This window comes from Zootermopsis nevadensis, unplaced genomic scaffold (assembly GCF_977971745.1).
Source record: "Zootermopsis nevadensis isolate Lab colony 2312 unplaced genomic scaffold, Znev_1.0 Znev_ptg000045l, whole genome shotgun sequence".
Lineage (NCBI taxonomy): Eukaryota > Metazoa > Arthropoda > Insecta > Blattodea > Termopsidae > Zootermopsis > Zootermopsis nevadensis.
Genome location: NW_028259177.1, coordinates 2,518,031 through 2,543,442, shown reverse-complemented (window position 1 = coordinate 2,543,442; position 25,412 = coordinate 2,518,031). Strand labels below are relative to the sequence as shown.

The following is a 25,412-nucleotide window of genomic DNA, read 5'->3' as shown; positions in this document are numbered from 1 at the left end:
AATTAAGATCTATATAGTTGCATTCACATGTTTATCCAAAGAGGAAACCGAAATGTGTTGATTGAAATAAATTAGTTTATTTCTTCAGAAAAAATAGTTTGAATAATGGTGTGCCACAAGATCGAATCGCACTAAATTCGTGTATTAATAAACTTTGTGCACACGCCTTTGAATGAAGGTATTGGTGGTACAGAAGGAAGCATATCAGAAATATAATTAAACTTTAAACAAGTATTTATACTGATGGACACTTCCAATTAAACTGAGATTTATGCCCCTGCAACTTCTCACGTAAATTTATTTACGTTACCTCGATTGGCAGTTTTAAAAATATATCTTTCTTTGGAATATTTTCTAGTAAGATACAGAGCAACTCCTTAAGAGTTAGTAATATGAATTAAATGTTTCGTTTAACGATGGCTGACTTTTGGGATGTTCGTCCTTCATTCTGACAGAAACTTGCCTCTGTTTCAGAGATGTTTAAAAGTAAAGTAAAGCAAAGCTGTCCCATTGTACGTCATGTAGACGCTTGGAGGGGGGCGGTATAGCGCCTACTCATTCTTGAATTCGGCACTAGATGGGGGTGAGTGGTCAGCATCACGCCCCGGCCGGCTTTACCCCCGGGAAAGGTCCCCGGTACCCATTGTAGAGGAGGCTGGCTGAGAACCGGTCTGGACGCAGAGGCTAGAGGAAAAGTCTTCGATCTTAACTAACTAGATGGCTTACCGAACCCGAAGGTTCATCACCGAATTAACGAAAGCCCACCGCCGGGCCCTGTCCTTGGTCAACAAAATCCAGTCTCCTTCAACTCCTATCTCCCATAGATCTCACCTGACTTTATCCTCCCATCTCCGTCTAGGTCTCCCCAGCGGTCTCTTCCCTTCAGGTTTCCCAACCAATACCCGGTGCACACCTCTTGTCCCCATCCATGCGGTCCTCGATCCTAGAGCTTCTATTATCAAGGCGAATTGTCATCCAATTTGTTTACTGCACGTCGCAGCATCCCAAAAGACAGTAATCTTTATGCTCGCCGTCTCTCACCTAAATGTTTCGTATTTTCATGATGTAGACTCGAGAGTGGCAATTTTGCATCTTCGTGATTTAATTAAGCTGTAACGTCAGAACTGATAGTTTGAAGCTCGCTGTGTGAGGGCGTCTTCTTGTTAGCGATAGTCTTCGTAAAGCAAAATACGTGCCAAGATATAGGTGAAGGAGGAAAGTGGACTAATTAAAATGCAGCTGTGGGCTGAATCATTAGAACTATGGGACCATGCTGGAACTGGTTTTTAAAAATAAATCAACCTTTCAACATGTTATATCTTAATAATTAATGAGATTTCAGATTACCCTAAAGTGCGTTTCATGTGTACATACTGTAATGTATTTATTTATTCAGTGTTCTGTCTGAGGACAGGTCCATATGAACGGGATCCTTCCATCCTTTTCTCGGACTGGGACCGGTTCATATACGTTCTTGGCAGATGATCCAGAAGTGGTTTGCCATTGCCTTCTTCTGTGTGTGAATGGAGTAATTGTTGGGATGCCACGGAGAAACCGGGGAAGCCCCCGTGTTGCCTAGACCACGGCCTTGCCCAACACAAGTTATAAATTCGGGCACCGCCGGGAATCGAACCCGAGACCCCAGGATTACAAGGCCAGCGTTCTAACCGCTAGACCACCGTGTATAGTTCAGAAATGTGAAGCACTTACTTTACTTTTTATGTGGTTTTGTGTACAGTGAACGTACTAAGTAGAGTCGTGTTTTCGTCTGTGTTTCATTTATGAAGCTACTGATTTTGATTACATCTGATACCGGTTTTCCTCACTAATCTTTATTTGACTAATGCCGTTTTGTTCTGTATCGATCAAATATAACCTCTACTTTATACAAAGCTGTAATCAAAATTTTGGAATTATTCTCAGGAACAACTCACAACAGGAATAATTAGCATATAATGAAGGAATGCAACTTTTAATTGAAATAACTTTGTGCCTGGTTTAATAATTATATATTATGTGCTTAGACATGGGCGTGCTGAATTAGGTTTGTGACCTCGCAATGACACGTATCCATGTAATTTTATATGCATTCCGTTTCTAAGTACAACTAATTGCTTTTCTCGTGAGTAAACCCCGTGTGTGTATATTGATGAATAGTTGTGTGTTCATGTTTAACAACTGGAACATAGGAATGAGATTTGGGACCCATACTCCAGAAAACAAATTAGCAACTCTGCTCGACATCGTTCGCCTGATTTTGTCGGGTTAATAATGGGCGTCATATTCCAATACCTGTTTACAAGTGTATTGATGGAAATTAATATTGTTTCAGACTACAAAGGGCTTATGTATGAGCATACAGAGAATGACGTTAAATCTAAATTGCTTGCATAGCTGGAAGTCAACTGATTGATGTTGGACTTTATAGTAACCCAGTTTTATCCGGTCACGCGTGGCTTCGCTGTCTCTCTCTTCGTTACCGACAAATTTACCATAACTAATTATTCATAATTCTTTATCACCAGTGTCTTGTCTTGTATTTTTGTGTTTGTTTTCCGAGAAGTTGGCTGACACATTTTTCCCCAACTGTAAGCTTATTTGCGTCTTACGTAGTTTACGTGTCCTTTGGTGTTGTATGCTTAAATATTTTGTTGGCCTAAGACCATCGATATACATACTATCATTATGTGAACAATTATAAGTGACGCGTTTCTACGATTAAATCCTAATCGTAAGATTATAATTTTACCTTTTGTTTGGTGTGGGTATGAAACTTGGTCACTCCTGATGAGAGAAAACAGAGAGACTGAAGGTATGAGGACAGGGCGCTGAGGAGAATGTTTGGATCAAAGCGGAAGAAATTTACAGGAGGCTGGAAGATACATAAAATTTAGGAGACTGGTAGTTTTTGCTCTTTACCAGAAATTAGGACGACCAGAAGATGTTTGAAGTGGGCGAGGCACGTGCACGCTTGAGAGTGATGAGAAATGCGTGCTCAGTATCGGTAGGAAAATATGATGAAGGGAAGCGACCACTTGGAAGACCGAGGCTTTTACAGGAAAAGTACGAAAGGGTGCGGAATGGAGCTCAGGCCAGCGGCCATTCCTTGGATGTTGTGAACACGGTTATGAACTTAATCGGTCCGTAAAAGACGAGAAATTTCTTGATTAGATGAGGGACTATTTGCTTCTCAGGATGTTCTCTGCTTCATGGGTTTGTATAGACATTCAGAATTTATTTACGTGACGAATATGTGTGTGCATTTTATGACTATATTAAAGAACGTTTATAAATCTTATGTCAGTTTGTGGTTAGTGTATTTCCACCTGTTTACACGTGCTTCAGTCTTTTTGTAACGGTCGTATTGTCGAGGTGGAAAGGGTTCAGGTACTGCTAATCGATAGGTTTGCTCGATATAAAATTGTTAACAGTCATAACACCATGTTTGCTGTCTTGTAAGAAAGTCTCAGTGACGAAAATAGGAGAAAATATCATGTATAAGGTACCCTTTAATTCAAAACCTTTACTGCTGTACTAAATCTTAGGATATCTGGAAGGTAGGCTGAGAAGTCATCTTTGAATGTCCGCCATCTTGATGCTATTGATGGCAGGGAATTGAAAGTAATAGCGTGTTTCCTTCCAGTGGCGTGGGGTTTATACATGGCTTCACGAAAACAGTTATTTCCTGCAAACGACGCACACAAACACGTTCAAGGACACAGACATGGACCTACACCTGGACATGAAGCTAACATAAAACTTTGTTATAAAATAGAGAACACGAAGTAAAATTTTGATGAAGGTTCTAAAGATTCTTGGAAGCCACATGGCCTCAGTTGCCGCCAAATGGATATTTGCTGTTTGTGGGATCGTCACGTTACATGGTGGGGGATTGGGTGGTCGCTGAAGTAGTATGTAGTAATAAAAAAGGTTCGATACTGCTACGTGCTAGTGGAGAGTTGAGTTTAAATTTTCGAGGTAACTCTGGTCCTCTGACTTGATTGTTCAACTGCAGGCGGCCCGACATCAATTCCGCTGATCTGTCTTGAATCAGGAAGCATTATAGTTTTTTAACGACGCTGTATCGACTGTGAAATTCATATAGTTTCGAATAAGATTGCGTTAAGGTTGTTAATAATGTGCGAGGAAGAATTTTGAAGTAGATGGTCGTTACCCGTGGATTCTTACACTTAAAATTGCCCTCAACGGATTTTCTAGAATTAAACAATCGTTCGTATCTTACCAGTATTTTAGTTATTCTGACTGCCTGATGTAATGCAGTCATTGAAGTAACTTGCAGTTTTAGTTAACATTTCATTTTAAATTAAAATGCGACGCAAAGAGTTGTGTAAACAGTGAAATTAGGGTAAAATCAGGCAGAATTATACAAATCTGAATTTCACGACTTTGTTTACAAGATCCCGCTTTGGACATTGTCCTGAGTCTCATGGATCTAACCTACATCATCCCTTCTGTACCAGAATCCCGCATGAGATCAACTTCCATTTATATACTTAAAATTATTCATTGTCAGGACTTTTTCCATCGTCTGTATTTTAAAACCACGACGTTTCGGAGGCTGGTTCTGTCTCCGTCTTCAGGTGAGAGGTACCTACTCTGTTGGGTCCCTTAGATAGAGGTAGTCTCTGTCGTGGTTTTAAAGTACAGACGATGGAAACAGTTCTGACAATGAATCATTTTAAGTGTAAACTACCGTCGTCAGAAAACCCTTTAGAATTGAACTCCCATTTATGTTCTCCAACAAAAATTTCATATGCATGTCTCATCTCGTTTGCATGCTACATACCCAACTGAATCTTCTTGGGTTTCGTTACCGAATTAGGAGAGTGTACTTAATAGAATGTCCATATTCTGCGTTTATATCGGCAGCCGCAGTAAGTTACTTCTAGTTGGTGAGTTGAATTACGTATCCAGTAGTTCCTCAGTGCGAACCACGTGCCAACTACAATCACTTAGGTTTCTCGTTCTTATTTAGTTCATTTGTTGCATTGCTTGTAGCTGTGCTGTATAATTATTATTTGGAGACGAGTTTCAGCTTCCTTCACCCACTCTTGTGGCCGCCTGCCGTCACTTGTCCTAGCCTTGTTTGTCCCTTAGTGCAAGCAAATCCTATCAAAAAGCTTTCCCCTGTTTGTAGATATTTTGGTGGATGGTTTGAGTCACAGGAGATCAGGTGTTGAAAATTCGAAGCAGTTGTTCTTAGCTCAGCTTGTCAATCAGTCTTCTGTAGATTCATGAACTCGGTCTTCTTTTTCCATTTAGAAGCAATTCGGTGCACAGGAACAAGACTCTTGACTGACTACCCCAGTGGAACCAAGTCCTTTTCGATAAACTGATTGTAGTTCAACTAGTCAAGAACACCTTCGACTTCTATGGAACGCGGAGGCTCATTATATTCACTAGAGCATGCCACGACCCTATCCCGAGCCAGTTGAATCCAGTCAACATTTACATATCTTATTCTTCAAGATCCGTTTTAATGTCTTTATTGATTGACTTTGTATTTATAGTGATTTTCTTAGGTCACAGTTGTCCTTCGGAATTACGCTAAAGAAGTAATGTGTGTGTCCATCCTTTACTAAGTTTAAAAACAGGTGGCGACTGAGTAAATAATTTGTTGGTGTAATTAACTACTGGATCGTTGCAACGTACATGCTAAATTGTTAGGATAATGAAGTGTTGGAAACTAAAGTGGGCAGGTAATAGTGAGGAACTGTAATTTATATTCACCAAATATTATTGGTCGATCAAATCAAGGTGTTTTCTGTCTCTTGCTGCTTCGTTGGTCCAAAGATTCTTCTCAGCGCCCTGTTTTCAAACATCCTCTCTCGACATTCTTCCTGTAATGTTGGTGGCCATGTTTCACGCCCGTCCAAAAAAACCAGCGTCGACAACCCAACCGGATTCCACGGAGTTGATTTGGGGGGGGGGGGGGGTCTAGTGATCATGAGCAGAAGGGGAGCGACCACGATAGCAATAAACAGTACTTGGGTTAGCCTGCCAATCATTGCACCAATACATAACGTGATTGTCATTTTCGTCGCTTAAGATGACTCTCTTGTCTTGTGCGATGCTATGAAGTACATGGTAAACTGCTTCTTCTCTGTCTCGTGTCTTCATTGGTATGCACAACAGGTAGTGTCTATCTAGTGTTTATATTAAAGACAGTTCTGGTTTGTTTGGAACACATTGTTTTCATTCACTGACATTTGCATATTGTGTGAAAAATACATCTTATTTTAGCTTTGTGACAGACTTTCGAGACAATAATTATATGAAGTGACTGGTTAGGGCTGTTGACATGGTTTATCAGATAGAGGCAAAGGACGAAGTTTGTCCAAATAATTGGCCAATTCATGAATTCAGGTCCCACTTCAAATAAAACATAACACTTCTCGGTTACATAGATAAAATTGATTAATTTTGTTTAGGTAGATAATTTGAGTTTATTCAGAGAATCGTAACGTAATCCACAAATGGGTGGAGTGAAGATATATTGAAGTTTATAAGTGCATGTTTTAAATTTAGTCCCGGAGTAGGTGGAAGGATAATATTAAAATTGATTCTATGTACGATGCACACGTAGATTGGGTTCGGCTGGCCCAGGCGTGGATCTAGTGTCACATTTATATGAAAATGGCAGCGAACCTTCTGGTTAGATAAATTGCTAGCAATTTATTGGTCATCTGAGCGATTCTTAGCTTTTCAAGAAGGATCCTGTTTCATGGTGTTAGTCGGGATTCTGTATTAAAATATATGCTGTATATGAAATAGGTCTATGTCTGGTTTTTTCCTCTATGTGTTCATTTTATTGTGGCGAATTACATGCACATGACGCTATGAAATATTTGCTGACATGCCACGCGTAAATGTACAAGCTTTTAATGAAGACGTGAAGGCGACCGTGTTTCTCCTGTTTAAGTAACACGCGCTAAGCCAACAGCGTGGCAGTGCTGTGCCATCCATACACATAAATGCCAGACTGTTTCGAAACAGTGTCAACATTACCTTCATGTTTGTTATTCTTTCGGGAGTGTGAGACCTGGCCTCACACTCAGGGATCAAGGGTTAGAGATTGTACTTAAGTATTGATATGTGCCTCATTGAAACCTAACTAAACTTACGTTGTTTAAGAATTATTCTGACGCAATTGAAATTCGCACATGATTTATACATAACATGAGCTGGAAAAGAGAAAAGAGACGTAACTATTCATTCTGTGTTTTGTTTTTGCTTGTTTGTTCTCTGATACTTTGACAGTGAAGGTAATTGTTATGATTTACATTTGTGATTTTATCTGACATACTTGTATGAAATATACTCAGCTTTCACAGTGAAGATAACGCATGGTGTTGGAGTCTGTATATAGTGGCAAGTGACAAGGGACGGATTGTTGTGTGTAGTCAATAAAACATGAAGTGGTGGATGAATTATATCACACTTCATTGAAGAGGGAAGATAGATATATATCTCCATACCTCTACTTCTCAGAGTTTAGATCAGATTGTGTTTTGAGTTTCGTATATAATTTGTAACAAATTGTTATTGAAGAAAATCTTGAACTCTTAATCAGCCACTTGAGTAGCATTACCTCAGGCGTCCCTTCATTTGTTTATTTTATTTTTTATTTTTCTGTGGACGGAACTAGAGGCGCTGAGTTCGACTGGTCGATGTAAGATGTACGTGGTTTTGTATGATGTATATCCCAGGTTGGTGTGCCGACTTTGAGATCGGATATGCTGATTAAGATTTTTCATGTTTTCTGTCAGCCTTTCTGGGGAAGTTCTAGGATAGTGCCTTACTTGGCTGAGATCGACACTCATCCTACCATTCAAAACTGTAAGTAATTTTAATTTGATGGACCTTGTTCGAAAAACGAAGAAAATTAATTTCTGCTGAAAGTTTAACCCTCATTAGTTTGAAAGATATTTAATGATTAATTGTTTCTTGAAAAAAAGTTGTGTTGAACGAGATTTTAGAATGAAAAGTAATACAAGAGAAATATTCCTGTTTTATTTAGGATAATACGATGCCTAAAAGGATTGTCGAAAATGAATATACGACTGACATTTAACAACATGAACTAACCAATTTAGTGGTATTGGGAACGATTTAGTGAAGAGGTTTGATTCATCGTCATGTCCAATGCGCCACGTGTGCCGCTGTACAAACCAATGACTTGAAATACGTCGCGGACCGAATTATTTCATTAACATTTACAAATATAATTTTATAACAGCTTTGCTGTTAAACAACAGGCAGTTACGGTTTATAATTCAACCATTCACTTTCAATCAATTGCATGAACGTATATTAAGTTTACATAAATACAATTACTTGATTGAAATATGAGCAGTCTAATGCACAGAAATTCGCAATATTATTGGCTTATAACAGGATAACCCAATTATCAGCATACCGCGACTGAATTTAGAAGTTCGTTAGTTGATACTCCTATCTGTAAGCCTAATAGTAGACCAGGAATGAGAGAAACAAGGAAATTAAACTATTCCCACAACGGTGTGTGGATGTTATTAATGGCATGACGATTAATATTTACGTTAGTAAATATAATGTATAAAGTACTATACTCAAGAAAAAGAAGCACTGATGAGCATTTTACTGAAATTCATTTGAAATTTAATGTTACCATTTTACTATATGCTTAGCTACAAATAGGTCATTATAGTGAATAGCTGGGAGTTGGACTATCGGGGTTTGATCCCGGTGCAGGCAACAGACGTTTTTCCTAGCTGTTGGATCCACAGGGGTAAACTGGACAGAGCATGAATTTGCGTTGATCTATGATCTTGGATGTTCATGCCTCGCACATAAAAATTAATTTTTATATATCTTGTGTTTCCACGGAAATGAGCTGAAACGATTGATTACCTAAATTAGTATGCATGTCTGTTGACATATAGACCCAACTCGTAATACATGAATGCTTTATTTTTGTCGTGGTTATCATTTCAGGAACGTTATTCACTGTTTGAAGTCTGAACTGAGTTTCACAACTATTTTCGTTTATAGTATCCGGGTTTTATTTATAGTATTTTATTCGCATTGCCGTACCGAGGTTATCATCTGGTGAAAAGTATATTATATTTGTAATAAATTAGTATCCGCTATATTTAACTTTAAAACGAACGAGGTTTGCAAAACAGAAAAAAAAGCTTGGAAATGACCGGTATATATATTTCGGTTTCTCCTCTTATAGTATGTAATCGTAGGTCTTCAGCTATGTATGAATCGATACATCAGAACGCTTTGCGAATCTACGAAGACCTAGATTATAACTTGCTTGACGCAGCATTGCCTGAATCCCCTGTAGGTATGATAATCAGATTTCGAAAGGAACAATGGAGTAGTCAGGGCAAGGTACCTATTAATAGTCGATGATCGAATCAATACTATTATCACATGTTCCACACACATGGTCGCTTAACTGTCTGACAACAATGTAATTTCATGCATCTCTGTTTCTCCTCCTTGCTTGTCGCATTCGCTGCATCAGATTACGCCTACTGTATAATCAGAGTTGTGTAGATATGTTCGTACAATTGCCACGTTGTTGCTGTCTTATTTGCTTAAGTTTTCAGGTGGGTCCGCTGTCTGTTCACCCTTTTCATCCATCTCTGGCCGTAAGCTTGAAATAACTCGAGAACGGGTAAACCGATCTTGATCAGATTTGGTAATGGAGAAATTGTTGGGGCATTTCAGTTTTATTTCGATGGGGTAGTCTTTACTACCACTTTACATAAGGGCATACTTTTTTTAGATTTTCATTGTGAGGACAGTGACAGCTTTGGCTACATTGCTTGCCATGAGAGACGATCCTTAATCTAGAGAAGGATTCTATTCTTATCGAAATAAAACCTTCCGATAGTATTTAAATTAAGATGGATTAAGGAAGAACTTGGATGAACTGGCAGGAGACTAGAGTAAAACAGCGTAATGAGGAGATTAATATTTTAAATTGTTCACCAGATATTATTACGATAATTAAGTAATAGAAGATGAAATGGACTGGTCATCTAGCCCTCCGTTTATTTTGAACATGCGTGTAACTTTAGGGTGCTTAAAACAACGTTCGAAGACAATTACCACTATCACAATAATCCCTATATACTTACTTGCATTGTCAAACACAGTTTCCTGTGAAGGAGTCGTTTGGGTCACTAGAGCAATGATTTGAGTAAAATATTAAATTTTGAACTTGTTCGTAGCTGTTGCTGCATTGTAGACGCGGAGCCTCGTATTAGGTTCCATCCATCTGTGGGACGTCGAGAAGTTTGGTGCAGAGACCACGACTTCGTTATTGTCTGAGAGAATGCTCAGAGGAAGCGAAGATTTGATCGAACTTGGGTGTTTGGAAAACCAGTGCCAAAGTCGCGTGATTTAAGCTAGTATAAATGTGTAGAAAGCGACATTTATTTTGTCAATTTTGAAGCACCAGATTTAGTTTTGAGAATTGTCTACGACTGCCTGTTCACAAGTACTAGAATTCCGTCACTGATACTTCTGAAATAGATTAGAATTAATAGTAACTGTTAATACGGGTTATAATTATTTATACAAACTGAATGGGATTGACATAAAATAAACTGACAAGGAGCGAAACGGGAGACAGAGACACAGTCTAAGCATATTTCTTGAACAGGATGTAAAATCCCTAACCTGCGAAAGCTGATGATATGGTTTTTATTGTTTATGGTGATGAACTGAAGTTCAGCGTATACTAATGTGAAAAAAAGAGTCAATGATACAAATCCAGCTTTACTAACAGCTGGCACGGATGTATGTGAAACATTTGTATTTTAATCTTGTTAAAAGCTTCACAGAAGCGTTGGAATTTCCAAAACGCCCCCTCACTGATTTGTGTTGGCCTCGTAACATGTTTGTTGAATTGAAGCTACTTTTGTGGAAAACGTGTTTAGTTTCGGGTAATAACGGCTTGGTACGCTTGGACAATGCACAGAGTAGATCCATTTACTGTGCGGGTTAGGAATGCGGTCGGTTAATAGCCCGTCGTGTCTTTCAGGTGACCGTCATTCGTCTTGAATTAATTGCGTCGCACAGAACGGATCAGGCTTGGTGTTCAGTGGATATTGTGCGTGCGTATCTGCGCGTGTGAATTTAGTGTGAGTGTTGTTAGGTAAGGACATGTGTATTATATGTGCGTGAATTATTATCGAGTTATTTAATGTTTATTAAAAAGATGTTGGTGGATTTTAATTTTCGAAGTCACTGAATGCATTTTGATTTAAGTTGTTTTATAGGGGAGTAGAGGAATAGTTGTGTGGCGATTGTAATTTTGTTTTGTAGCAGCACAATATATAACCCGAAACTTACATAAACTGGTCATCCCTCAAGAAGCGCTGTAAAATATGAATAAGAAATCTCATTTAGATCTTATTTTTTTTTAATATTAGCTTTAAAAGCCTATTGGTTAACGAAATACAGAACAAAAATATGATAAACGTTGATTTATAGCACGTAGTTTTGCAACAGCGCTATCTATGCTTGTGAAACATGTAATATTGCATTGAAGGCATTTGAAGAAAAGGTTTCTTTATAGTCATATTAAATGTTCTGTACACGGTTTGAGGCGCCAAGCCAATGTGGTTCCTGATATAGTTTACGGTAGTCAGTGTTATGCACCACTGAGTAAACCCTAGATCTGTAGGGATTTTACTGTAATCATTCACGATGAGCTGTTAAAATTCAATTTAGGCCTACGCCTGTATCATGGCTCTGCCGGTTTTACCTGGTTTTTTCTTTTAAATACAGCCACGTTGAGCTGAAAGGCACATCCGCTCAGCAACGCATTTGATCAGTTACATTTTGTGCGGAAAAAAGTAAATAAGGTCAAAACCTATCCCTGGTCGAGGTGAATTTATTACCTGGCCAGCTAAGCTCGATTAAGGCTCGGAAACCGACAATGAGCATCTCGAAATAGACAATTGTCAACACTTCTGTCTCTGAAATGACCGTAACGTAATACAGACCAAACCAAACTAACATACCCTGTACTAATCCAAATGAAAACAGCCTAACATAACAGAAATTAATCTAAAGCAGACTAAATACCGCTAACAAAATATAACATATCGTAACCTAACTCAGCCCAGCGTAATTTAACAGAGTTTAAACCAAAACCATTCCAAGATAACCTAACATAAACGAATAAAAATCAGCACAACCCAACACAGTCCAACGTAAGCCAATATAACCAAACCAAAGCAAAGAAAACATCTCAACAAAACAAACGAAACGAACCAAACGCAAGTTAATGTAATATAACTCAACCTAAAATAAAATAGAATATAAAATAACACTGCATAACACACCACAGACTAATCGACCTAACCTAACGTAGTGTAACGTTACCTAACCAAACCTAACCTACCCAAATCCAATCTTAGTGGAACTAGAAAATCTCGCTAATCTAGCCTAAGTCGCCAGAGTCCTACATACTAGTCGCCCAAATCGGTAGATCGCCACGACTCCTCATGTTTGTAGCTGTAATTAACACTGTGGTCGCCCAGGTCTGCACTATCGCCTTGAACGCCACGGGCACCATGGTCGTGAGGTCGCCACGGTGCCTATTCTCAGTAGTACTGCTTGTACTCTGCTAATATTTAATACTTCAATTCACCATTGCGAAGATCGGTTTGTTAACGCTGTTTATGCTGGGAATCATATGAAACAAAGCGAACGTGCAGGTTTCATAAGGAGCTGCGAACATATTTTCAAGATGTCTGTTCTAGGAAGTTAGTGCGGCTAGCACAGTACATGGTCTGCTGTGCTACCATGCCCTAATCTGCATTCTTTAATCTAGTTTATCTTTACTTAACAAGACTTTTACTGCTATGTACGACTCCTTTGATCCTCCCAGGAACTTCCGTCTTCTCGAAGTTCTTCCTGAACAACAAGGCAGCGACTTCGGGAGGAAAACAGAAGCAGTGGATTAAACTTCCGTCACTCCCTGTCTTGTTACAGTGACTGGGGCCTTGTTGCTACTTGGAATATTTCTGAAGACGCTTTTGACGGAAAGCAAACCCACTCAACCGTTTCGAATCTTGCAAAGTAGATTATATCCCATATACGAGCGTTTGAATTAAGCAACGCCAGGGATCGTACCAGAACGTGAGAGCGAACATAAGCTGTACAGCATAATGCCTCGTTTCAAACCGGATGATCTGACCTCTTTGTGGAAGCACTACCCCATTATAACATATACAGGTTCGCCGAGTAATGTTTTAAGGCGCGCGTATCTGAAAGATAAATTTAACTCCACGTTTTATCCATCGGTGTCGCTCGGGAAACAAAGTAGACAGGGCGTGTTCATCCTCCAGGCTTTCCGGACACTAGAACATATAGAAAATTACAAAACTGCGTACCTTTACAAATATACACACGTACCAACCCAGAACACAAACATTGACATCTTTACCATCGTGAGAACCTTATCTGAGGTTGGGTTCATGGATAGAGGTGAAAAATTGCGTGATATTAACTAATAATCCAATTAAATGACTGTACTTAATAAACGATTTGTTTTTGTTGTTTTTTTAGCCAACTCTCGCTTCGTGTTCCCCATTGCTACTTTAAAGTGGTTACATTCAGTGGCGACACATCCTAGTCACACTGTAGTAATCGTTTTTCAGGTTTTTAATACGATTCAAAATGGAGTTTACGTTGTAAGGACGGAAACATTTAGAGGCTGCTGGTTGGGACGAATGGGGCCAGCATAGTCTTGCATCAAGGAGACCGAGTTCCCGTTTATGTTTACCGGGCAATTAAAGTTCTAAGAGATCGTCATGGCGCATTATTTCCTCCGCTGTTGGCCATCCTCTTAGCCGCCGGCTTCATTCGTCGTTGCAGTAGGGTATGATGATTATTCCTTTTGACTTGAAAGTACTAGAAGCGAAGTAACGCGGGAATTTTAACATTGCATAACGAGGAGTTTTATAATATCTTTTTTTACCTTGTAACCTCAGTCACTTTTTGTTAGTTTCCTCTGTTTGGTTCTCTATTCCGCTGGTTAAGGAATTTCCTGCTTTTGTGATACTACGGTGCTATTTAACATGTTCACGGAATTCCGAGGGAGTTGAATACAGTCTGCATCCTCACACACACTTTTCTCCAAGATGCGTTTTAATATTATCCTCTCATGTAGGTCTCTGATCTTTCCCACACTTGTTACTGATACACATCTTAATATATGTGGTATTTAGTTGTGTTTGTAACACCAGTTACCAATAAGAGCTTTGTTTTCGTTTTATTTCAGGTAAGATCCAGAGCTTAAGAGGTTTGGAATTAGCTTGCAATCTTCATCATTTTGAGCGCAATAACGATAAACCTTCATACGTAGCGAACAGATGGAAAGGGGTTAACGCACCTTCATGGTAAGTAACGAGTTGTTTTATTGGGTGTCATGTGTAGTTATTTTAAAGTCTTTTTTTTTTGCGGATATCACATTCCTTAAAGTAACACGGACAGTTAGATTGAAGCGGGTAATCTTGATAAAATTGTAACACTATAGTTCTTCCACTGTACGTGACAAACTGTCACTCACCCGCCTTCCTCTTAGAATACTACAGTAGTTTCTGCACCACTTACATGCCACTTGTCTGACCTCTACTCAAGTATGCCCTTCACAGTCGCTCAAGAGATGGTTTACTTCAATGAGAGGGCGGGCAAGAGGCCATTATGAACGTCGTCAGAAGGGAAGAACTGCTAAAGAGGAGGCATCCAAAAACGGCGTCAAACGCAAACACAAACAATGAATTACCTTTACCACTCAAAGAGACGCTACAATCCAGAGGCTTCGTTCGTAATGTCTCTACTGGGAATTTCCGTCACAGCTTTTGCAGTTTGAAGTAAAGAGAAAGTGAACAGAGAGAGGAAAAGAAACGAATGAAAAAGTAAAAGAAAGCGAAACAAAGGAAAGAATCACATTTGCTCGTTTCAGTAACTTGTAAGAGTTCGGCAATACTGGTGTAAATGCAACCTGAAGGGGATAAAGAAAATTGAGGAAATAAGGACGCAATAGTCTTGCTTTGAAGTTATATAGTCGGCGAGAGTGAGCTTTAAAAGTTGAAAACTTCAATTGAAGAAAAATCCCTGGCCACACGAACTGCCCTTACTGCAGCAAAAAGCAAGAGAGGAAAACCCCGGACCGCTTATTCGTTGTTTGCGCGATGTGTTGTCGCAATCGATTGCCTGGTTAATTGACAAAGCTGTTCAAACTGCTGAGGTAAAATGATTTGGTATTAGATGACAAGTTTCGAAAATCTCATTGATGATTTTCAGTTGTTTTTAGTTTCGACATTAATTTTGTCATTCAAATACGTAGTCGCTTCGTGATAGAAGGATCTGAATAACAAAATATAAATTTGTTGATTATAAAGCGAGATCGAGAGGGAAGAATATAAGAACTTAGAGAGGGGAATGATAATAAAAGTAGGAAAGGAAACGAAAAGGACAGGAGATAAAAAGAAACGAAGGACTAATTTATTTAATTATTTTTCCCCAAATAAAATCATGCTTATTTATTTCTGTGTCAGCGACACATTTACGTTATCTTTTGCGGGATGATAATTTAAATAATGGCTACTTGTTTCGAAAGATAATAAGTGCACATTGCTAAGAAGGGTACCACAGTAAGTTTCTGAAGTAGAATGTTAAATAACGAGGAACTTCTTCGGGGCTCCATAATAATGGAAGTAGTTCGTTTTGTCTGAAACTTTTGTCAGTATATGAAAAAAACTATTTTATATTTTCTTATAAAGACTTTTTGTTTAATCGAAGTTCTGTTTCTGAGAGGTTTCACTGCAGCCAATTGTTTATAAAGAAATAGCCCTTCCTCCAGATGCTCTTCTGATGTGGCAGACTGCTTGCTTTCTGTCGGCCTGTTATGGGAGGATTAAAACATATTTTCTTTCCCTCCACTTTACATCACTCCCAACTTTAATACCAGCCACCGCCCTCTGTGCATGTCTCGTCCCATTTGCTAAAAATGAAAGCTCTTCTTAAAAGAGTTCTGAGGTAGAACGATTCCCGAGGGGAAAATTTTTAGAAACAGAAAGTTGCCGTCTTCACTTTCTGGACCCCCTTTCATGAAATAATAGTTTGTTTTAGTAAAGCTCAGTTTGTGCTGTATTTTAAATCTTTTTCTCAGCAAATCGGAATCGATGCCATTACTTAATATCCTTATAAGGTGATACAGGTTAATTAAAATGGATGAAGTTGTAATGGACAGTGTAAACAATGTAAATTTTAAGATGTAGAATGCGTAACACTCACTGGGTGGTATCAAAATGGAACGTTACTTGGTGACGTCAAGTTTAAAGGAAAAAATAGAGAAATCAATCCATTTGTTATGAATATGTGGAGCAGTAGCCATAACGAGCATTTTAGCCCTTTGTTCTATGTGGATGTGAAACTAGATATCTGGTTTCTATGGAAGATGATTTATTATAAGTGTATGAAAAAAATTGCTCACGTGAATATCTTAACATTTAAGTTGTTACGTTCCATTAACCTACAACCATAATTTGCAGGACGTTACCCATCACACCTCTTACGTTGTTTTGACTGCAGATTCAGCAGCCCATTGCCTGAAAGGTCGAGCGAACACCGTTAAGGGCCCATCTACGTCTGACTGCCTATCTCGTTTCCCTGGGAACTAGGCAACCCGCATGACCCTTATTATAAGAAATTTGATGTGAGTGTAGTTTAGTATACGCGACGCAAATCTGTCACGGCCAATGCAGTACGATCTAAAACGAGGGGGGGGGGGATCTAACAATTCCCCGTTGTGATTATCATCATGATGGTGTTTTCCAGTTTCAGTACAGTGTGGAGACAACCGTTAAGAAGACACGTCAGAAGTTTAACGAAAATGTTTTAAGAACTGTATGTGTGCGATCAATTAACTGAGGCGATGCAACACAGTAAATTGTCCCTACCTCCAGTCCCCTCCCACCCTCCCTATGCTGTTGTGGCTGAGGTTCGTGCTAATTAGTTAGACGAAACCCCCACAACCCCCACCAACTGTTCGTTGCTGTTCCCGTGCTTGCCTGATCCTCCGGCATTCTGTGTTGTGAAACGTTAATCAGTCTGGAATTGAAATGGGTTCACGCGGCTAGTCGAGCTGTGAGGGAGGGATAATGGGGTAAAGTAGGGGCAAGTTTCCATTATTCATTTGCACCCAGTACCTTCTGCTTTGCGGGTTGCAGCTACGTCAACAATTCGGAAGGGACTCGTGACTGCCCATGCGTGGAATTTCTGATGTTGCAGTGCAAGAAGGAACATAAAACTGTTATGCACCGATGTGTAAGCCTCCGATTCAGTAAACATCGTGGTTCTGACGTCGTGTGAAATTGTAGGTAAACACCAACGTTTTGGAGAAACGTACCGTCTCCGTTTTCAGGGCTGAAGATGGATACGTTTTAACTTCCAGGTTTTAAGATGGAGGCAGGAAGGAAGTTAGGCCGGGATGGAGAGAACAGCATAATGAGGAATTTTATTAGTCGATTTTTGTCTTCTGGGTTGTAATGCTGCGTGGTACCAGTAGTCCTCCGAAACCAGCTTATGTAGCTAAAAGCAATGCTTTTACGCACAATTTGAGCTTGGCTGTGTGGCCGTATTTTTATTGAAGTGATTTCCAATCGCTTAATGCCTCGGCACTGGAGTGGGATGATGACGTCCTGCTAACTAGCAATTCGTTTTGTAATTCTGGCTTTGAATTTCATCTCACAAAACAGCAATCATGGACGATGAGTGTTAACCGGAAGAGTTGTCTCTAGTTACCCTGATAATTGAAAACGAAATACGTTCTAATGTTCAACAAGAAATGGACAGAAAAAAAGCCTGCATGTTGTAAGACCAATTTTATACCGTGACAGCACAAAAGGTTTTGCTTTCGCTATCTCGGCCCCGGAGGCCAACACCCTGTATCCTATGAAAATTGTGTTCCATATGCGTTTTTGTGGTTGGCATGACAACCTCGAAGCCGTCTGCGACATCCTATACGTCTCTAACCAATTCTCAAATTATACTCGGTATGCGGCCCCAAGTATCCCACTGTTTAATAAGTGTTGAATTTGAGTCATGAAGGGAAATGCTGCAGATTCTTAAGGTGGCCGGATGTGGTCAATTTAAACATCAAACATTCTGACCATTGTTTGTCAATTGAGTTTTGAAATATCATTTTCTGGTCATATTTCTTGCAGCGTTCTCACTTAAAGTTTTGACTCCTGCCATCGAGTCTGCCGATAATTCGGCTGGCTGGCATTATCTTCATTCACCGCCTCATGCAAATAACGCCCAGTGAAACTACACTAAATCGCAAGTAACTTAGATACGGGTCTGCTGTACTTCGGTCGGTATCTGCTCCCAGCAGGACTACCATTCTCGCCCCATAACCCTGTCCTCCATCTCTCCTGCCCCAGCTGTAATCTCAATCCACCCGCTTCTGTAAAGAACAGCTCTCAATTTTGGGCTGCGTGGTTTATATTAATTAAAATATCAGCGCGGCAGAAGGATCGGATTAAGCGAACGAGAGCCACTCAGCGGCTCTTATAGCGTCCCGAATGCGCAGTTGTCATAAAAATATTTAGCCTGAGATATGGATACATCCAGTACTATTATTATTCAACATCTGTGACACTAAACCAAATATCATACGAATTGTGTTCTCTTCTATCCGCTTTGAGTGAATGTTAGGATTGGTTTTGGGGTAGGGGGCTGGAAGGGAAAGGGGTGGCAGCTGGACAAATGGAAATGATACTAGAAACCGCAATACCACGTTATTCCATTAGCCATGACTATCATCACCAAATTTACTGATGAAACTTTGTCAGGTGTATCAAAATTCTGTGACCTGTTCTGAATGAAAAATAGATTCATGGAACATTATATTGCGAAGCTGATAGTTTCTAAGTTTGGTCACGAAGGTAATTAATAGCATAGTAGTTTTTGTGATTTATACGCTATTTTGGTCAGCCATATTATGAATATTAAAAATAAAATTTTGGTGCATACGCTGGATTTTTTATGCCTTACTTTTTCTAACTTGACCGTAATTTTACATTTACTCTCTTGTGTTCTAATCCATTTTGTAAGGCAGCTGCAGACAAACCGTAAAGTACATCTGTACTTTTATTATAGTGGAAGCAGGTAAACTGAAATATTAGCTTAAGTTTGGGGGGGGGGGGTGCTTTAATGAGATTGTGGCGGAGAGTCATGGAACGTTTTCCTCCCAGAGGGTCCTGACTGATTTCGCAATTGCGTGCACAAGAGACTGTCACGCGGATTATTTTTTATATTGCTGTGCACAAAGCGGACCAGCTGACGTGGTCCTGGTAGCGGGATCTTAAGCTGTGCTCAGAACGAATAAAATTATTACAGCGCTCTTGGCCGAAATGGCAGTTTACCGTTAGTCTGTTTAATGCGTTAAAATTTACTTTAAAAAATAAGAACTTCTGAGTAAAAAAAAAGTCGCGTCTGTACTTCGGTGGCAGGTCTGCTTTCGAACACAGGACCTTGACGAGAAATTCAGAGCTGAGGAGGAAGTAACAGGAGGTTGGAGAAAATGGCACAATGAACAATTGTAGAACTTATACTATTCGCCAGTGCATTATAGTACCTTAAGCGCTGAAACCATTCGATAGCCATGGGCAGGGTTGGGGGAATAATATTTATACTTATGTTAGAGAAATTTTGACTGGACTCATCAGGTTCAGGGACCAGTGACGGGTTACGGTGAACACGATAATGCACGTGAAGGTTTCATAAAAGGCGTGTAATTTCTCGAGTTGGGGGTTCCTTCTACCAAGGAGTTAGTTAGAGTTACTTGAAGAACTTAGTTACTTTCATTTAACAAAATTAGAAGATTGTCTTTGATCATAGAATGTATTTCAGTATACGATTTTTTTAGGTTTTTGGTGGGATAGTTGACTATCACAGTGATATAATGTAACATATAACGTAACCCCATTTATCGTATCCAGTTATCCTAAATTACGTAGGATATTATGAAAGCTACTGATCTTTTTTTGCGTCGTGTGTGCTATCGAGCGTCTCGCAAGCTGTGCTACACGAGGTGTCTGGGAGTTTGCAAATCCAAAGTCGCTTCGGTGTTATTTTAAATAGGTTTTTGTATGGAAACCTCTCACAAAGGAGTGTGAATCGAGTGGGATTCACACGCAGTGCGTTGTGGCGTAATGTTCTTGTGCTCACAACTGACACCCTGCCAGACTGCGGAAACAGATTTTTCGCGGAACAATGACTGAAGACTCATATCCTCCAACGTTTCCTCTTATACCTTCAAAGTGTTTATTTTTTCTCTTTTTTTCGTGCATGTGGAGTGAAAGGATATTGGACAAGTCTGGAATCCTGACTAGTGGAGCGGAAATATTGTTTGAAAACTGCTGGAACTTAAAAAAGAATGTTCCTTTGCCTTTTCCAGGATTTTATTGCTATTAAGGCACATAGTTCTGCATTAAGTTAGGGAGCATACCGAAATATGCCACAGGACTTTTCAGTTCGTTTATCCAACTTCTGAAAGTCGTGAAATTTCTTATACTTGTTGATCGCGGCATGATGACATTGAAATGATTAAAAGACGGACATTTTTTAAGGATGTGTATAGAAAAATAAGAGTTGGTAAATAAAAAAGGTTTTCTTAAAAAAACGTGGCAAATACTGAAGAAGGAAGATTAAGATGAGGGTATAAACAATCTTATTTGCTCTTAGAGTCAGGAGCAACGTAGTTTGTTGGTTAGTTAGTTAAATGAGTGTGTCTGTTGACGATACATGGATGTACTGGGGATACTGGGAACGACCCGTTCTTCAAGTGTCTGAGCACTGCGGGTCCCAACTTTTCGTTGGCTCTATCTATCGACATTCGGTAGGACTCCTTGGACGAGGGATCGGCCCGTCGCAAGGCCTCTACCTGTACACAGGACAGCACAACACAGAAAAACATCCATGGCTTGAGTGGGATTCGAACCCACGGTCCCAGCGGCACAAGGCCCACGCCTCAGATCGCGCGGCTACTGCGAACCCCACATGGATGTAGGATTTGTTTTATTACATGCGTGTTGTAGCCACTGAAGGAAGTTATAAGTACGCAGTATCAGATGTTACCTTCGTGGCTACTTGCCCCTTCATGATGATCGTTTAGTGGGTTCAGAATCCGGATGCTTAAATGTCAGTTGTGCCTTTAATCACCATTCTCATTTACTTCTACATGTAACCTTGATGTTATGAGGAGAAAAGTCCCGTTACAGGTGACCATATGGTGACTTCAGGGTCGACGGCGGATGATGTCATAAAATATTGTAGACAAAATCAATTTACATTGGCGTTTTTCCAAAACATGCTCATTTTCCCTTCAGATTAGAGAATGTGTATTGTCTAGGAATATGGATCTTCGTTGGATATTATCTGTATCAAGCGAACATTTTTATTTTACGACTCCAAAATCAGGACCACACCGCTTCTTTTATCGGCCTGGCTGTTGTTATTTTAAACTAATCATAAAACTTTTTCGAATTTTTAAACGCCAATATTGGAAAATGCTTTATATGCATTGAATGTTAAAGGGAGGAGACATTTCTCCTCTGTTTCAGTTTTTGTTTGAATGTTTGAATAATTTGTGATAATTACAGGTTATAATTTCTATCTTTTGGCAGTGGAATTTATGGTCACGGTTTTACATAGATCATCAGTACTTTCGTTTTAATTATTGTGAGGGAAAGTGTTGGGTATTCAAAAGTTAGATTCAGTCTCAATGTTGGTTGTTAAAAATTTGCTTTCAATATCGAAATAACTGACATACCCCTGAAATTTTCTGCGTTTTCGCCGAGTTTTAATGAAAGGTCTGTGTGAAATTTCCCGTTAAATGCCATTTCACATCAGCACATTTACTTTATTTATTTTATTTTATTTTATTCAAATTTGTATTCCTAAGTGTAAATAGGCCTGTACTATCCAAGAGGACATCCGTATGTCTGTAGTAAAGTAATGTAGGGCGAGGATGAATAAAACCGCGCCCACTACATGGAAGTCTACTCGCCTTTATTTCTTATCCTTTGAAGGTAGATATGCTCCATCGAAAGGAACTCGCAGACTTAAGATAATCTCAAAGATTAGACTAAGAGCATGCTCAAGCCGGGTTGCAGCATTAAATAAAAGGGGGAAAACCCCCGTATCATCCCGTCAGTTTCATTTCAGTCTCGGAAGTAATCACATCTTGAGCATGTATTTCGTAATTCACGTGGATTTCGTTTCAACCTGATAAAAAAAGACAATGACCTGTTTTCTCTTAATTATTCATGTCAAGTGAATCAGAACTAATGTATTTGACCGGCTTGTTTTCAGGGCTGGATATACGCCAATGTATTTGTTGTACTTCTTGAATTAAATTGGCATGTATCGTTAGCTATAATTCTAGCTAATACACTAGCAAATAAATAACGAATAGGGCAAACGTAAAAAGTGCCTTTTGTCTCAAACTATTAGAGGCATATAGGGAGCGTCGAGGCAAAGCGCCACATCATTTTATGTCGCGGCGTTAGGTGGATATGAGCGATTAGCTTCGTTCTGTCGCCGCTTTACTCCAGGAGAAAGACCCGCCGTGACCCCTGAGGTCACCATAGCTAGGCAAGGCATGCTTTAGCTAGAAGATGGTCAGTCTACTGACACAGCTATCTTAGGTAATAAATATATACAAATAACAGAGTCTTCGTATGTGTATAATCACGAGTACGCAGAATGATGTAACTTATAGAGTGTACAGTGGTAATTTTAAGTGACTACGTCTTATTCGTACACCCTAAGCAAAAGAAAGTGGGCGTAGGTTGTTATAGAACTGAACATGGATTTCGAATTATACTGACTTATTTTTTAAATCTGTGTATCGGAAATTCATTCTTGCAAGTAACAACGTATTACCCTTCCCGTAAGTTCTCGTAAGAATTTATGATATCTACTATTACGTGAATTTTTTTAATCCAGGCCTTTGTTGTGACAATAATAGAAGCTGTAAATTCGTTGTAGTAAAGCCAATATTTCTTTTTCTGTTCACAATTCTACTCTTAATTTCTTCGACATTGCTTAAAGGTCTCTCTCTGTTTACATTTTTGATTGACATTGTCATTATCATACACATTTTTCCTAAGATGCACTGCCAGAGTCAGGTTTTCATGGTCGTGGCACTGGTTGGACACATGTATGGTGGTTTATGAACGTACCACTTGCATCATCAGGTAAATCGTTCACGCGAAACGTTGTTAATCAAACACTAGACGACATTTCGGCCCGGAAGACCTCGATCGATGGCTTCACCACCGTAGAAACCTCAAATCCGTGTTCGCCACAAGCGACATTGTCTTCTGTCCAATTTTCATTAAGATACGTCTGTTATTTCAAAATCTACTAGTAGCGGACAGGCACATGTAGGTGGCACCATAGGTCTCTTTTTTTTCTTACGCTCGGTAAGAGACTCTGGAACCCATGGGTTTGAGGCTCTTTTAGCTGTCATATTGAAAGGTCCTCTGATACGTTATTGCTGTCAGATTTTGTTCCATCACGAATGATAACGCGTTGTTTCCGTATGGATCGTTCCATATGGACCAGCGTTGTTTCTGGGCTCGCTAAACCAACTGTTATACTTTGTAGATACGATATCTGCTTCCTCTCTATTAGTTTTAATTTCTTTTTTTCTTTTGTATGCTTTTATGAATGGAGTAAAGCCACACCCTTTTACAAGACATTATTGTGTGTGTAGTTCCAAATCTATCCTCTCAGTTTGTAAGATGTTGGAACAAGATTGTTAAGCAAGTTTGTTCTTGAAACCTCGCCAGAATGTAATTCTTGGTTCTGCCTTCTTTACTTCACGGAAAAGGCTGCCGCTTTGAATAAGAAATATGTATAATCCACAGCAACATATTTTGTTCCAAATTAAGACTTGATCTAGTCATTTTAGTTGTTTATGAAATTGATCTTCAACACAGTCCCTTAGGTTTAATGCTATTTTTGAAAGAAATAAAATCCTCCTAGACATATGATCTAGCACAGCTCAACAACTTTGAACCGAAATACTGAAAAGTCACGCGGCATTCGAAAGCAACTTATTTCGTATGGATCTGAAATGTTCTGGGAAAATGTATTTTGAGTGCGTTTGAGAGCAAGATGCTGAGAAAGATATTTTAGACATACGTGAAATACTGACGCTCTGTGTTCAGTGTTGGACAACGGAAATAATGCGACAACTGAGTGGAACCGACGGGACAGGGTGCGAAGTGTCTCCCCGTCGTTTAACCCTTTACACCACTTTGTATCTTTTAACTTCGTATTTTAGTTGTGTCGTTGTTGTCTTCTTCTGCCAATTCTTGTACTTTTACGACTTTAAGAGACGAGATAAGTTGAAAACTACCCTTAATAGAAATAAATACAACGTAACTACCCACTACAGTAGGCTATACGTCTATCGTCGAAATGTGAAACAAATGTTTTAAGGGCTATCTCAGTGTAGGTCCGTCTGTTACTTTCTCATTCGCTTTAGTTTATGTTTATTTTTCTGTTTACACAGTTGGTAAACAAATAGTGTTAGTTACTCACGTGAAAAGCCGTTGGAAGCAAAGGGAAATTTATTTCTTTAATATTTGCTGCCATCGTCACAATTAGTAACTCAATGGAAGAGAGTGCTGATAGTCGCTCAGGAGTCAAGAAATTTTAAAATCTTGTAACATTTCGTTGATGATACTTTAAGTAGTGTTTATGTCACCGTGTTCCACTTATTTCGGCATTGGAAGTATTTTTTAAATGGGTTTCCTCATGTTCGAGTTTTCCCAACAGATTCCATAAATCATCCCTTTTAGTTTTTAAAGGGCAAATCTCAATACACACGATTCTTACTGCCACTTATATTGCTTTACATTTAAATATTACAGTACAGTCTGCTGTAACAAACTGGAGTACTGGGAACTCGCTTAAAGTGCAGTAATTAGTGTATTAAAAGTTATTACCGAGCAGCTGTTTAAAGTGTGTAACTGCCTAAGGCTGAAAAGAGTTTACCTCCATCGAAGCCGTGTTTAACCGGACATATTGGATTTATGACATCCATAACCAGAATATGGAAGAATGTGTGTATGCGGACACACTGTATTCTAAATATTTGGTGGAGAAAGGTAATGAAGAAGGAACACATGCGACTTATTGTTGGGTCCATACCCGATTCTTTTCCGGAACCAAGTATCGATGTCGCGTGTAATTATCTTAAAGTGGATGTGACAACATTGGTTGTTTCAGGTTGTGGAGAAACGGTATTATATTTGATGTGTTTTACGAGGTGCGATCGGAAAGTTTTAAGA

At 39.3% G+C, this 25,412-nt stretch overlaps 1 protein-coding gene across 3 annotated transcripts in view; it reads right to left on the bottom strand.

Annotated features, from left to right (window-relative positions):
* Positions 1-281: 281 nt before the first annotated feature.
* Positions 282-25,412, bottom strand: part of LOC147871645 (JNK-interacting protein 3-like) — a 71,975-nt gene continuing 46,844 nt past the window's right edge. For all 3 annotated transcript variants that reach the window (XR_015538538.1, XR_015538539.1, XM_087360551.1), the window contains one exon: positions 282-13,394. Coding sequence is in view for 1 of the 3 variants with exons in the window: in XM_087360551.1 (XP_087216677.1) it covers positions 13,328-13,394 (67 nt within the window). In the remaining 2 variants the exon portion in view is untranslated. The remainder of the gene's footprint in view (positions 13,395-25,412) is intronic.